At 38.0% G+C, this 14935-nt stretch overlaps 2 protein-coding genes across 2 annotated transcripts in view; both read left to right on the top strand.

The window, feature by feature from the left end:
* The first annotated feature begins 1021 nt into the window (after positions 1-1021).
* On the top strand, positions 1022-5312 carry LOC106934511 (ubiquitin-conjugating enzyme E2 D2). The gene is made up of 7 exons (XM_015014475.1): positions 1022-1211; positions 1748-1811; positions 1980-2011; positions 2240-2317; positions 2473-2578; positions 4505-4598; positions 4677-5312. Exons 1-7 carry the CDS (start codon positions 1188-1190, stop codon positions 4720-4722), a joined length of 444 nt encoding a protein of 147 aa, XP_014869961.1. The 5' UTR covers positions 1022-1187; the 3' UTR covers positions 4723-5312.
* A 3563-nt stretch (positions 5313-8875) lies between these two features.
* The window catches only part of bicc1a (BicC family RNA binding protein 1a), a 76185-nt gene continuing 70125 nt past the window's right edge, over positions 8876-14935 (top strand). The window contains exon 1 of the mRNA XM_015014462.1: positions 8876-9408. Coding sequence (XP_014869948.1) covers positions 9210-9408 — 199 coding nt within the window. The 5' untranslated portion in view covers positions 8876-9209. The remainder of the gene's footprint in view (positions 9409-14935) is intronic.

The raw sequence follows: 14935 nt of genomic DNA, 5'->3' as shown, positions 1-14935 counted from the left end.
ACCAAACTCTATTCTTTTCATTGAAATACACTCATTTTTGTCCATTTCTGCCCTGCCTTCATTTTTGTCTCTCTTTTAATTTGTTTATTTTACAAATGGCATGTTTATGTTGGTGAATAGTCTAATATATTTCTGTGCCATTTCATCGTACTTCACATTAATTTATAGCTATATTGTTTTCTGAAAACAACATAATGATGTGCACATTTGACATCTGACTGGATGCACAGCCATTTGTCATTTCATAGCAGTTTGTCATTTCATATGACAAATTGTGGCTTTGAATGACTTATAGAAACATGACTTATGTAAAACTTTCTCTTTATCCAAATGCTTAAGATCTATATTTCCGTTATTCATTTCCTCAACAATTGTTTGTAAGCAACACTAATTATATTTTATCATTAGGATAGATTAATTCTTAAAGTAAATACAATAAATGTAAAGCTTTAAAACTACAACAACAACAAGAAAGTACAGGACTTTATTATGCCCAATTTCTCATGAAACAGTTTAAAAAGAAATATTTACCTCTTTGACTCTCACTGAGTTTTAATGTTTCAACAGAACCATATTTTAATTCTGTTAGTTATTTAATCCAGCCAACTACTCACACCAAGTTCATAGATTCAACCACTGGTGGTTCCTAAAATTACATGCATATCAGACAAACTAAAACAAATACTAACCCAAACAACATTTTATTTAATGCATCCTTTAACAGCATAGACTTGCACTTGGTACCTTTAATTTTCTTTGGGAATAATGAACTGTTTTTGAATTGTAACTGAGCAAAATAGCATTTTTTGTTCTATTTTGAGGAACTGAAAAGCTGTACTTTTGCTTTAGTAGGGTGGAAGCAATGCGCATTTTTCCAAATAAGGTTTTAATTAAATATTGTTGAGAGTATTATAGCAATACTGCGTTTGCCTAAGCTTTCAGTAGTTCATCTTAATTTTGACGAAGATTATTGAGGTGGGCTGTTGCGTTTTTTGAAACTGGGTCAAAGACTCCATTTCCCATAATCCAGCTGCCCATTCTTCGTCGTCGAACAAAAACGCGGAAACAAAAGAACTAATCAGTTTTTCAAAACAAGCAACGAGTCGGCATAAAGTGAGCCTTGTCGTGGGTGACAGCTGTCAGAGTTCAGACCGTAGCTTCTCATAACCCACTCACAAAGACTTAGCATGGCTTTGAAGAGAATACAGAAGGTGAGAACTGTCGCCCTTTCCTAATTTGTTTAATGTGCCCGACAGGATGAAGCTATGCGGCGGAAACGCCTATGTAATGTTAGCCATCTGTTTGTTAGCCGTTTCTGGTGGCTGTTTGTTGTAACTCTCGTTTTCTCGACTTGGTACAGTTAGCAGGCTGCTTCAGCAATCAGCTTTTGAATCAGTCGAACTTTGGATTAATCTGTATCTTTAAAAACAATCATATTTCCTGTTGATGTCGCTGACTTGCAGAGTGTGGTGAACCGACATGAGGACACAAGCCATTTATTGGACTTGTAAAAAGGCTCACATTTGTGCATGTGATCGCTGTATGCCGAAGCTGATTGTGCCATCAGCAAGCGGCATTATGAAAGCATTAATGACAACACATTTTGAGTTGGTTTTTCACAGCGTAGTATAGTTTCCTCCCTTGTATGCTTGTTTGCTAACACTAGTTGACACTTCAGTAAAAGTAAATGCGTGTAAGCATTGATATTGTTAAGGTGGGTAAAATAAAGTTTTTGTTTTCTTTTCAGGAGTTAAATGACTTGCAGAGAGACCCTCCAGCTTCATGTTCTGCTGGACCTGTAGGGGAAGACAGTAAGTGTGAGAATCTGCATCTGTTGACATCTTTAGAAACCATCTGTTCTCGTTCCTCTCTGTTTTTAATCCTTGAATTAGTGCTGTATCTTTGAGACTGAGTTGTGACTCAGATGTTATGTGTGTTAATGGCATAACCTCATGTTTGTTTATCTTTGCTTCCTTAAGTGTTTCACTGGCAAGCCACCATTACAGGACCGGTAAGCCGTTTCTGCTGGATTCTGGATTTGCTTGCAGCATTTTTAAAAACCAAATTGCTTCTAGATCTTTAGACAATAGTGTTTTATGTTGACTTTACAGCTCTTTCTGTTGTGTGTGGAGAACACAGACTAGCATACTCTGCCGTAATGTTATTCACTGAAGCCCATGACGCTGTTGAGCCACAAATATTGGGCAGGCTTTGGCAATAATCTGCTCTTGTGTTTCAGAATGACAGCCCTTATCATGGAGGAGTTTTTTTCCTTTCTGTCCATTTTCCCACTGACTATCCCTTTAAACCACCAAAGGTAAATATAGAAATGTCTTTTAAGACATTATCTTTGTCAGATAAGAACTTGCTACCTAAAAACATCAACTACAGCCTCGTATAGCTGGACTTCAACCACATTGTAAAAAAGAGCTATTTCTTTTTTTCTTTTTTGGGCTTTATTTTCCTCCATAGGTCGCCTTTACTACAAAAATCTATCACCCAAACATAAACAGCAATGGCAGCATTTGCCTTGACATCTTGAGGTCTCAGTGGTCCCCTGCTCTTACGATTTCAAAAGGTAACACAACTTTGTACTTTGCTAATTCGTTACAGACTTCACTGCACCAGATGTGGGTCAAAATGATGCACAACAATAGAGTTTTAATTGTAAATTGGATGAAGGACAAAAATGAGCCATCAGTCACATGTTTCATACTGATCCTGCCTCAGTTTGTACAAGACATGAAGACACAGTGTACCTGCTTTGACAACTGATGATTTCTCTCATTTACTTGTTACCACATCTGTTGCACTGCAGTGTAATTCTTTTCTTTGTTATTTATTATATGGTAAGGGTGGGCATTTACTGTATTATCTAGCGTTGCCTTGGGAAAAATGGGATAAAAATTAGTAATTGTGTCATCATATTAAACTGTTGGTTTACCTCGAAACTGACTCTATAATTGAATTGCTGGAGAAATGGTTTGATTATTTTTTTCATTATTTCCATGAAGTTATCAATAAATGCAGCATTTACATTTAAAAATATGACTTAATATAGTCTTTAGTGGCATAGTTGTGCTGCTTAATTTAATCATCAAAGTACCCTTTTTCAAATTGCAAAATGTTATTGTTAGAGCAGTATGAAGTGTTTGAGTCTTTTTATTGTCACTGTTATCATATTTGCAGTAGATTGCACGAAACTTGTGAAAAAAGGGTACATATCCTCCTTATATCCTTTCTGCTGAGTCATTTTGGTTTGTTCAAGGTCACAGCCCGGCCCAAAACGGGATCAGAATCACAATCAATGGAAATAGGCCGTCATATAAATTTTCGGATATATATGAGATTTGAGCTTTTGTGGCAATTCATCACCACAACTCATTCCAAGATAATTTGTTGCAGTGAGAAATAAATGGCTCCGGTTTCATTTGCACCTTCATTTTATCCCTTTTGCTTCGATTTTGGGGCCAGTAACTACCAGTTTTATGTCAGATGTAGTCTGACATGTCCTTGCATCTCGCCTTGTATTTAACTATTTTCATAAATTATTGAAACGATTCACCATGAAAATGCTCAAGTCTCATCTTTCTAACATGCTAATTCCAGTGTAATTTGTTTCTTTTTGTTCTGGCACAAGTGTGGGCTCGTTGACACTTATGCCAGATTAAGATACTTATGATGAAACCAGATCATACCTCTTAAGTGACCTGCTGCTTTTTGTTAAATATAGGATAATAGTTAGCCATATAGGCACATTTCATTGCAATATGAATTGGTTGCATGACTGACATAAAGTGAATCCAAAACGGTGGAATCCACAGTGGCAACAGCTTAAAAGATTCAAACGGATGAAATGAACAGCACCTAAATAAACTGATTCACTGTGGTTTAAACTGGTACAGCTTTCCATGTATGATGGCGTATTACCAAAAATATGCCATTTTGGTCTAAATATGAGGAAATTAAAGGGTTTTTGTGGGATGTCAATGTAATGTCTTAAAGACATTTGTGTTGCTTTTAATGTCGTCTTATTCTGAATAGCGCACGTTCAGAGATGTTCAGGTGCATCAGGACCATTTTTCAGAGGTTCCAGAGTCTGGCTACCATTATCCAAATCAATTAGAAATTAGGTGAAACTTTCAATTTCTTGTCTGGTTTGCGTCTCGGAAAGCTGGCCGCTTTAAACTGCATTTTAACCTGAGAAGAATGTCATTAGGCATTAGAGAAGAATGTGATGTTTGAGTTGAGGTTGTGTGTGGTATACATCAGAAAGGCAGAAAGGTGAGGATGTACGTAGTGGATATCTGTGTGGAGTGCACAAGAGGCAGGAGAGAGATGGAGCATACATACAATAAGAAAATCTCCCTTTTTTTTGCTTATTTGTTTTCTTTTCCTCGATAGATGGCTCCTAGAAAGATCTAAGCAGGAAGTGTAAAGCAAATTCAAACAAAAAGGCATTTCTTTTACACAGATTTTTGTTCTTTTTATTTTATTTTTTTAGTTTTGTTGTCCATCTGCTCCCTTCTTTGTGACCCAAATCCCGATGACCCGCTCGTCCCTGAGATTGCACAGATCTACAAGACAGATAGACAAAAGTAAGTAACTTTGTATTTATTATCTGACAAATCTTTTTTCTTTTTCTTTCTAATTATATCTTTATTTGTCTTCTTTAGGTATAACAAACTAGCTAGAGAATGGACCCAGAGGTATGCAATGTGACGGAAAAATATAAAGCAACAACTTCTGCCAGAACGTCTCAACAGATGACAGTACTGTTCAAGTGCTTTCTCCACACTGGTTGTAACTGAGGTGTTTAATCTGCTTAATGCACTTTCTCTACTGAGGTTTTACTTGACTTACCCGTTTTACTATTTTGGCATTATTGGGATTATTATTCTGAATATTTTATTTGAAGTGTTGCAGTGGAGCGACTGTATGTTTCTTTGAACAGATTTGTATTTATATTTTTCATTATCTTGAAATAAAGATATTTAGCAGAATATGAATTCCATTTACTTTTTTTTTATAAAGCAACCCTCATTCAATGTGTTGTAAGAGGACTATTCAACCCCGTTATTGTCTGTTTTATAGTTTCCATGACCACTAGGTGGCACACCTCACTTTATACTAACCAAGCCGTTTTTAATGAGGCGTTATCTGTTCCCCTCCACATGATTTGTTTTATTTTATTTCAGTCTATTTGCCAAATGCCTAATTATGTGGACTGTGGTTATTACTGTGTTTTGCTGGAGTGATGAAATAAAAATAGAAAGGATGTTCTATAAATTAAAATTGAATTATCTTCTCCAACAGCTGTTCCAATGTTCTTGTACAATTAGCAAATACAGATTAATGAAGATGTTCCAGTTTTCTTTTAAAATGTCTATTAGTGGTTATTTATGTGAAGGGATGCAAACATGCTTTCCCAGTTGATTGTTTTTTTATGTTTTACAGTTACATTTTTGCAGTTTGCAAAACATTTAATTTTTATCTTGCTATACTTAGCATAAAATACATTTCATTCCGAGGAATGACATATGTCACAACAAAATAATTCTGAGTTCTAGTCATATAACATGCAGACATTATTTATGATGCCATTTTATGGTCTGTACTTATTCTATGCAGCTGTTCATATTGTGTAGTAAATCTGCAGTGTTTACATAAGGTAAACTGGTTTTAACAGTTTTTATTATTTAATTCCTGCAGGATATGAAGATAAATGAGGGTTTTATGATACAGATAAAGTCTGCGTTGAGCTTAAAAGCCATTCTTTAACAGGCCAATTTAGTTCACGAGATCAGATTGTAGTTGGTTGCTAGGGGGAAACCATTTTAGGTGATTTATTATGGCAAAAGATTATTTTGCTATATAATCAAGCATTCATTATTTCAATTGTTCATTTTATTTTATATGGTGCAGTAATTATGCAATAGACATTGTTGCGACAGACAAGTTCAGTGGTTATGTATTTGTATATGTCAAACAACTGGGTGCATGAGCTTAAATTTGCAATGAATTTTCTCTAATCTACACAGGTCAAAGTCATGCATACAGCCCCATTATTATCCATTCATCTATTATCTTACATGCTTATTCCTACTGGGGTCATGATGGATGCTGGTGCCCATCTACAGCAGTCAACGGGCATTGACTTAGGCGATCCTGCAATGGACAGATGGCCAGTCCATCGCAGGGCAACGCAGAGACAGATGGGATAAACAATCTTTCAGGCACACATTCACACCTAAGGAGAGTTTAGACAGACCAATCAACCCAACAGTCCTGTTGGAAGTCAGAGTACCCGGATGCACAGGGAGAACATGCAAACTCCATGTAGAAAGACCACGGGCCAGGATTCAGACCCAGGACCTTGTTGTTACAAGGCAACAGTGCTCCCAACTCCCTCACTGTCTAGCTCACCCCATTATTATTTAAGTAAATATCCCATAGCAAGTGGCAGAAACTATACACTTAAGGCAAAAAGATCTTGGCATGATTTGGACTGGATATTTGTCTATCAGGATTAGTCGAGTTTATCTAAACTGTAGTGAGTAAACTTTCAAAAGTTTCTGGGTCATACCAGAAACTCACCGTTCACCTGTTTCATCCTCTAAAACCAGTTTTGATGTGTGTTTGAAATCTTTATCCTACTGGAACCCTCAATTGTGTCCAGGTTTCAACCTGCTGGCCCAAACTTTTACCTTGAGATGAAAATAAATAATTTAGGATGTTTAGGAAACAACAAGCCTGACGCCTGACACTAGTGTAACTATTCAACATTGGACATTGAGAACATCGGTTTTCTCTCAGGCCATGGCAATCGAGAAGTCTCTACCTCAAAACTGATGTTGCCAATATGGCCAACCCAGATACCTTCTGGAAAAAAGTTTAATGCTGGAACAAAACAAAGATTAAACTATTAGGTTTGAACAACAAAAGGTACGTTTAGAAGGACCATGATGAAACTCAAACCTAAGAACATTGTAACAATGTTCGGTGCTGGTGGCACCATGGTAACCATGGTTACCATGGTACAGCACCCCTTTTTGCTGCAAGGGGTGCTGTACAATAAGGAAGTAGGACTACCTTCAAATTCTTAAAATCAAATCAACAAGTAAATTGTTGAAACTTTTATACAGGTTGGGTGGACAAGAAGGAAAATGATCCACAATATTAGAGTGCTTGTAGTTCAGGATAGCCTGACATCAATCTTCTTGAAAGTGGATGTGCTGTACTTAAAAGCCAACCAATTTAAAAATAAGTTTTAGCACTTCTAGAAGGACAGGTACAATATCTGGAAGAAACTTGCTGGTGGCAACAAATGGCATGTGATTTCTCTGCAACATGCTAATTGGATTAAGAAAAAGTCTAGCAATCAGATTATGGCTGTCACAAAGATTATAGGTCACAAAGACTTACTTGCTGAGTCAGAATCACACCTTATGTACACTCATTGGCTACTTTATTAGGCACATCTGTTAAGTTGCTTGTTAAAGCAAATAGCAAATCAGCCATGCACATGGCAGCAACTCGCTCAGTGAAATTAGACAAGTAGATGTGGTGAAAATGGCTTGCATTGAGGAAAAATAGTCATTTAAGTGACTTTTGAATGTGATGTGGTGATTGTTGCCAGATGGAGTAGTTAGAATATTGCATAAATTGCCAATGTTCTGGGATTTAATGCACAGCCATCTCTTTGGTTTACTGAGTGGTCCAGGAAGACGTCTAGTTGTTTGGAAGAATTTCCTTCTTGATGATTGAGGAAATTAGCCAGAATGGACAATAGAGAAAAACAACAATAGCTAAAATAACCAACTTATGATCAGGGTATGCAGAATACCATCTCTTGAATGTGCAACATGTTGACCTTGAAGTAGATGGGGAAACAGCAGCAGACTATAACATTCATGTTGGCTAACAGAAAAAGAAATTTGGCAGTAAAACTTACACAAGTTCACTAGAACTGGCAAAATGTTGTCTGGTCTAATGAGTCTCAATTCGAGCACCGATATTCAGGATCAGGATTTTGTGTTGACAACATGAAAGAATAGATTCATCCTGTTTTTATCAATGGTTGAAACTGGTGGTGGTAGTGTAATGCCATGGGGGATATTTTCTTGGCACGCTTTGCGCTCTTTCCATCCAACTGTACATTGCTGAAACACCACTTCCACCTTAAGTACTAAGGTACTTAAGGTGGAAGTACTAAGGTACTTCCACCTTAAGACGGAAGTACCTTAGAAGACGGGTATGATCACATACCCGTCTTCTGATGGCTATGTTCTGCAGGAAATGTACTCTAAGCTGACATCCTCTAAACCTGCATCCTTGAACATGACGAGGAGTTCATTGGACACCGATACCCCTCTTCTGGACGCCAGATCTCAGTCCAATACAGTATAGCTTTGGAAGGTGGTGGGAAAGGGGGATCAGCAGCGCATCAGTAGGAACTGCGTAAGACTCACTTGGGTAGAATCTAGTACATGCAGGGTGTTCCTAATAAAGTGGCCAGTGATATGTAGCATCTAATTTCAAAGATGGCCTGCTCTAAATGCCTCTTTGGTTCCGTCCACGCATTGGTTCCCTGCGGGATTCAAGACGGCTTCGTGTTTTCTTTTATTACTATAAAAAAAAAACTTTTGAATGCACGTTTTGAGGTGTGAAAGTGGCTGTAGCCGCTTCTTTCAAGTGATGCATGAAGTTGCTCAACCAGAAACAACAAATGAAATCCAGAACCTTTCTCGGAACCAGTAAAAGTTGGGAGATCTTCGCAGGAACCCGGGGGGGATGTTCTAAAACTTTCTGGGAGGAGTCTGACACGTGAAACTTTCCCGAGGAGCTGCTTGGTATGTGTGCTGGTAGAGGCTCCGTTAACTCTGCAGACAGACGAACAACAGCGAACGGATCTCTGAGCTGCTGCTGCTGCTGCTGCTGCTGCCTACTTTTAGGAGTCTGTCCAATGGGGGGAAAAACGACTGGGCTTGAAGTAACCGCGGAGGAAAAAATATAAAAAATATATATAATAATAAAAACTTCGACTGCCCTACAATGAGCACGCACGACGCCTCGAAGTGACGGATTTTTTTTTTAAGTTAACAGACGTTTTTTATTTTTTTTATTATTGTCTTTTTTTATTATTTATTTAACTCTAGCTTTAATAGTCAAGTCGCTGTGGCCCCTGGAGAAAGTTACCGTGCGGCGCCATGGCTGCCCAGTGCGACACTCTGAGCGGATACTTGCAGCAGCAGCAGTCGGACCAGGGCTCAAACAGCGAGCGCAGCACCGACTCCCCTCTCCCCGGATCAGAGGAGGACCTCAGCGGGCCCCATCCGCTACCAGACCCGGAGTGGACCGAGGAGAGGTTCCGCGTGGACCGTAAGAAGCTGGAAATCATGTTGTTAGGTAAATGAATATTAATAATAATAAAAAAGAACTCCAGCGAAGTTAAAATGTCCTTCCTTAAATATTTGTAACAAAGTAGCAACTACCCGAATCTTTCAGATACTTAATTGATAGGCAAGTATGGTTGTAGTGGCGGACATGTTGGTTTTTCTGGATACCATGTGGCACAAAATTAAATTTCTTGTGCACTATTTGGAAGAATCAATCAAAGCAATTAACGCAAGGCAATTAATGTTTCCAATTATTGCTTCGTGACTTTAACGCCAATACATAAAGAAGCTGAAAAGGAAAGTAAATTATAGATTTGTTTTTTGTTTTTTGTTTTTGTAATTTGTCGGTGGATGAGGCCCTAAATTTAAACAAGTTAAAAAAGAGTTTCCCTGTTCAGTCATGAAAGTTGTAGCCGAACTTACGTGCTCTGACCACAAGGTGTCGCCACACCAGTTCCTGTTTGCTTCCATGTGTGTCTGTAGACTAAACTGAAGTTGACCTGAACATTCAGTTTACTTGCTTCCCAGCAGAAGAGTCTGCTTTTGCGAACAGCTGATGAAACAGACTGGGCTCATCTCAAGGTTTTCATGTTTTAGTCTTTCTTTATTGTTAGTGCCTCCATTCATCATGGTTGCTTAAAACGTAACTGATCCCTGCTGAGCTGCCAGGAATAATGTAAGGTTCTCTTAGCGTTTGGCCTGGGTTAGTTTTAGAGCGACACTGTTTTATAGCCTTTAGTACAAACCTCGGCATTTATGTCAAAATCTAAAACAGAAATCCACAACATGATTTCAAAGGCGTATTTAAGGCAAAAACAGTAATCATTCCCATTTCTGCACTGTCATCTTCATATGGTGCATATGTAATATTGCAATGCACAGTATTGGTGGACGATATGGACTTAAGGTTTTATCACAATATTTTGTTGTACTATTGTGATAATAATAAATGTATTGATAAGAACTATTATTTTTTCTGAGGCGGCTGTGACTGAATGGCACAGCTATCATAGCCCCACAAACACAAATACCTCTCCTGAAAAATATTCATTTGTAATACGCTTCATTAGGACATCAGTAACATAAAAAGTGTGATTTGTATCACCAGACTTCACACTGTAACTGTATTAAATCATATTTTTAAATTTATCGATATTAATTTTACACTCTCATTGAACAAACAGTGGAGTAAACAGTACAAATAATAATTTTGACAATATGAACAGATTAGGTTTTTTTTAAACATCATCAGTTGGAAATTATTGTGATGATGATAAGTCAAAATACTTATCATGATAAGAAATTTATCACAATAAGTGATATAAACTGTATTGCATAGACGGCTTAAAGGCAACAAACATATTATAGACTGTAAAACTTCAGAGGTCATGTATTCAAACTCTGCTTCCTTATAAACTGACCGCATGCATTGACCGCCATTGTCTTTAAGACTCACTTCTCATGTAGATTGTGCTGACTAAGATGCTAAAGTCCAAGGATGGTGGTAGAGACAGTGTGTTGATGTAACAAGAAAATGTGAGTAACGCCTGGGTTAATCACAGTCAGTTCCATCATTGAAATATTCTGACATAATATTGCAGGTTTATGATTTAGTACTGCATACAGTCATTATTATCTATGCCATATTAAAAAAACAGAGTAAATGCCTGCTAAGTTTAGAAGTAGTAGTTTTCAAGGGCGTATTTTGCGAAATATACTTTTTGTCAATCTACTATATAGTAACACAAAAGTAATAGCATGATATTAGCTGGTTAATTACTCTATTTACTCAGGTAGCTGGCCTACAGTCAATCTTCATAATATACATGGCTTTCTAGTAGGGATGCATGATATTTTTGGCATGGTATGGGTAACGGCCGATATTAGCTGTAAAATTTAATATTGGACAGCGGCCCTTGCGTCAAAATAACTCACCGACATGAAAGGTGTTGTTTTTACATGGAAAACCAGCGACAATGATGCCTGCATGACGTCACGGGCGTCTATCTGGTCTGATCACGGCGCTAGAGCAGGACCAAGTGAAAATGTCAACGGTGTGGAAGTTTTTTAAAGTGTCGGAAACTGATAGCAAAATTGCTATTTGTGGTGACTGCTCAGCATCAGTGATGCGAGGAGGAGCGACAGCGAAGTCCCACGACACTTCAAACCTAATTAACCATCTCAAGAACCACCATTCTGACCATTACGATGAGGTCATGGTGGCCAAAAGGGAAAACGAGAGAGCGGCTAACCGTGGAGGAAAAAAATAAATAAATAAAAACCTCACCAGCAGTTGATTCTACAAGCTTTGGATAAATACCAGTATTGCTATCTATTATCGGCCAAATGAGTTTTAGTTTATCGGCAAATCGAATATCGACCAAATATCCAATATTGTGCATCCCTACTTTCTAGTGCTTCCCTTAAAGTAACTTTAATAACCGTAACAGCATGGTGCTGCTGTCATCATCATGTTTTTACCAGTTAGCACAAAATATTTATTCTTTTTTTTTGTGCTAAAGAAAGTATTTATAGACTTTTTTCAAAGTGTAGTAGCCGTCTGTTAAGCAGTTGAGTGGCAGTCTGCGTTGACACTACCACTCAATGCCAATGCGCTGAGGGGCATAGCTGTATACTTGCTCTATTGACTATAGGGAACAGATGCAGTTCCCTGTAGAGTCTGTCTCAATGCTGATAACTGACCCATTCATGTTTAGTAATAAGCCTCTCCCTCTGTCTGTGTCTCTCTAACAATTCTTGTGTGACGATAAACGGATATCTTGCAAGAAAGCCTGAGTTCATTGTGTCTTTAATTTCAAAACAAGGGTGCGTCATTTTGACGCATTGGCTTGGTGGAGCTGAAGTCGCTATCAGTATCACAGGAAAGCAGTTGCTGCGAACGGCTTTGAAGCTGCTTTCTGTGTCAAAAAAGTTTGCAGAACAGAAAAGATGGGATATTTCAAGTGTTTCAACGTTGCACTTAGTTTTAAGTGCATTCTGTGTAATGTGGTTTTAGGAGGCCATCAGTAAATTTTATGGTGTTCTAATATAATATTTTGGAAAGCAGCTGGTCTTATTCTGAACACAGACAGATGTGTGCATGCACACATGTGGCTCCCCTCGAGAATGTCCTGGTGGCTGCCTTGCTGCTCCGTGCATTCCTCAAAGCTCCATGTCATCTCGAACTCTTCCAGGAAAACAACTTAAGCAGGGGCCGGCCCCGAGTCGGAGTCCTCCGGACATGCCATGCGCCACGTCACGCCAGCTTACCCAAACATTTCTGTTTGTGCTGTTCTGCATCTGTGTATGTGACTTGATGGAGCTGTCTGGGTGACTCGCAACAGTTTGTCAGTTTAGCCCCTTAGGTTTTTTTTTTTTTTTCCCCCTCCCAACATCTCGTTTCCCAATCTTGTCTCTATTACGTCATGGCTGAAACGGCTCTTGTTGACTTTGCAGTTTGGATGCGGAGTGGAAACGTCTGCTGTGCTTCAGTCGCTGATCTGCCTGGTGGGTCGGAGCTTCAGACTTTCTCACCCTTGAAACTGCTTTAACTTTTGACCTTTACCCTCTGCAGCAGTTAACAAAATAGTTTATGTATGTGTACTATGGTGACAAGTCAGTAGAGGGTGCGCAGTAGAACAGTTTTTTTATGCAAATCAATTTAGATCGTAACAAATGATTCCCGCAGCCCCGTCTATTTAAATCAGAGCTCTGTAACATCTGCTTGTGCTTTGATTGGATAGCATATATGTTTGGATGTGGTAAGGCCAGAGTTTGGACCGTAATGAAACCATTTTATGAGAACCCCAGTATATTTTTATATCCACTGTTATATCGACTGTAACGATCTCGCTGCTTTGTCTTTCCCGGAAAATTAACTGCGACGTGACCTTAGAGAACGAGCCAAAGGGCATCATGCTGTAATCACTTCCCACACGACAATAATTCAAATTGTTGGCTGCATCCAGGTAGTCTGTCTGCAGAAGTTTGTTGTTTTCTTTTTAGGCCACACTGACCGTCTGGTCTTGAATTGCAAAATATTGCAAATGCTACTGTGAATGGTGAAACTGTGCAGACTTGAACAACGGCGCATTGAAAACGTCTGCCACAATGTCAGTCAGTAACTACAAAAAAGAAAGTTTCAGAAAGATGTTAACTAGATGACAATATTTTGTCTGCAATTATAATTAGATTGTTAATTTATATGCATTGTATGGGATTGACTCAAATTAGTGCATAATTGTTGAAATAGAATACATGGTTTTAAGGGAACATATCATTCTCAAAGGTATGCCGGTTTAATCTGCTGCCCCTAGATAAATCCAGTATAGCTGTCTTCAGAAGTCACATAATTAGGAATAATAGTCTGTTTGTAATTTATCATTGATATAAATTAGGGTCAAAAAACTTCAAATTTCAATATTATTGTTTCATTTCACCAACATTTTCAACCTGTTCCTTTGGTTTTCCTCAACCATCAAGCTTTTTGCAACTTTGTAGAATAGATCTAAGCCAAGTGCATCATAAATATTATGCCAGCTCCAATTAAGAGACCCAATGTATTGTTGGTGTGCAGTGTTATTGCGTGGTCTTAACATATTACAGCCAACCAGTAATATTTGTGTTTGCAACACTGCACACTCTGATATTGCAGTGAAAGTTTCTTCTCAACGTCGTCTGCATCTTCAATAATCTCCGAAGCCTCTAAGGTTGTTCTGTGTGTTGTGTGTGTTTTAATGTGCATAACTGCAAATGCAATCTTGAAATTCCCTTTTGACACATTAATATTTTTACATCCTGTAGAACTATAGAGATTATTAGCCTTACTTTCTGTTCTTAAGCTATGTCTATAAAAAGGGAAATGTGAGCCTTAAGCTCAGTAAAACGTGTTCCTCTGCAGAAGAAAGCTGCTGTGCATTCTGTGTGCTTGCAGTATGGTCCGTAAGCCAATCCATTCCAAGGGTAATGCGATGTTTCCACCAGGAGTAATTTCACCCCTTATCCACTTCCTGCGTTTTTATTTTTGTACCTGCTTTGACAATTGATGATTTTAAAGTGATTTTCCCCATGCTACTCACAGCCTGCTGAATTGCAACGCGGTTTACTCAGGGGTCAAAATCTCACATATTTCACAAGTGAGTCAGCTGGCCCAAACAATGATCAGGAGCACAGTTAATGGAAACAGGGTGCTCAGTGTTGTACACAAATAAATTACTGCAGGATTTCTGTTAATTTTATATATTTTTTTTAATCTCTGCAATTAATCAAAATAAATAATTTGAAATAATTTGATATTCATATATGTTTTTGAGTATATGGGTATGAACTGGTAGTAGGGACGGCATAGATTGATCTCCTAAAGAGGGTACCCAGCAGAACACTAGCAGTTTGAAAATGCATGTCTATCCATTTTTACCATAATGGATGGTAAAATGTACCATAACAGTCACATGTTTTCTTTATGTTTTCATTTTGACCTTGTTTTACCGGTATATATATATATATATATATATATATATATATATATATATATATAC

The sequence above is a fragment of the Poecilia latipinna genome, unplaced genomic scaffold, assembly GCF_001443285.1.
Source record: "Poecilia latipinna isolate Pla-1442-1.1 unplaced genomic scaffold, P_latipinna-1.0 Scaffold69, whole genome shotgun sequence".
NCBI lineage: Eukaryota > Metazoa > Chordata > Actinopteri > Cyprinodontiformes > Poeciliidae > Poecilia > Poecilia latipinna.
This window is presented reverse-complemented; position numbering and strand designations above follow the sequence as displayed.

What these genes read in the sequence shown, in the direction of transcription:
- LOC106934511 (XM_015014475.1), top strand. Translation starts at nt 1,188, where the DNA reads ATGGCTTTGAAGAGAATACAGAAG. An exon ending in CTTTGAAGAGAATACAGAAG is followed by an intron (nt 1,212 to 1,747) that starts GTGAGAACTGTC and finishes TTTTCTTTTCAG; the next exon opens with GAGTTAAATGACTTGCAGAG. An exon ending in AAGCCACCATTACAGGACCG is followed by an intron (nt 2,012 to 2,239) that starts GTAAGCCGTTTC and finishes CTTGTGTTTCAG; the next exon opens with AATGACAGCCCTTATCATGG.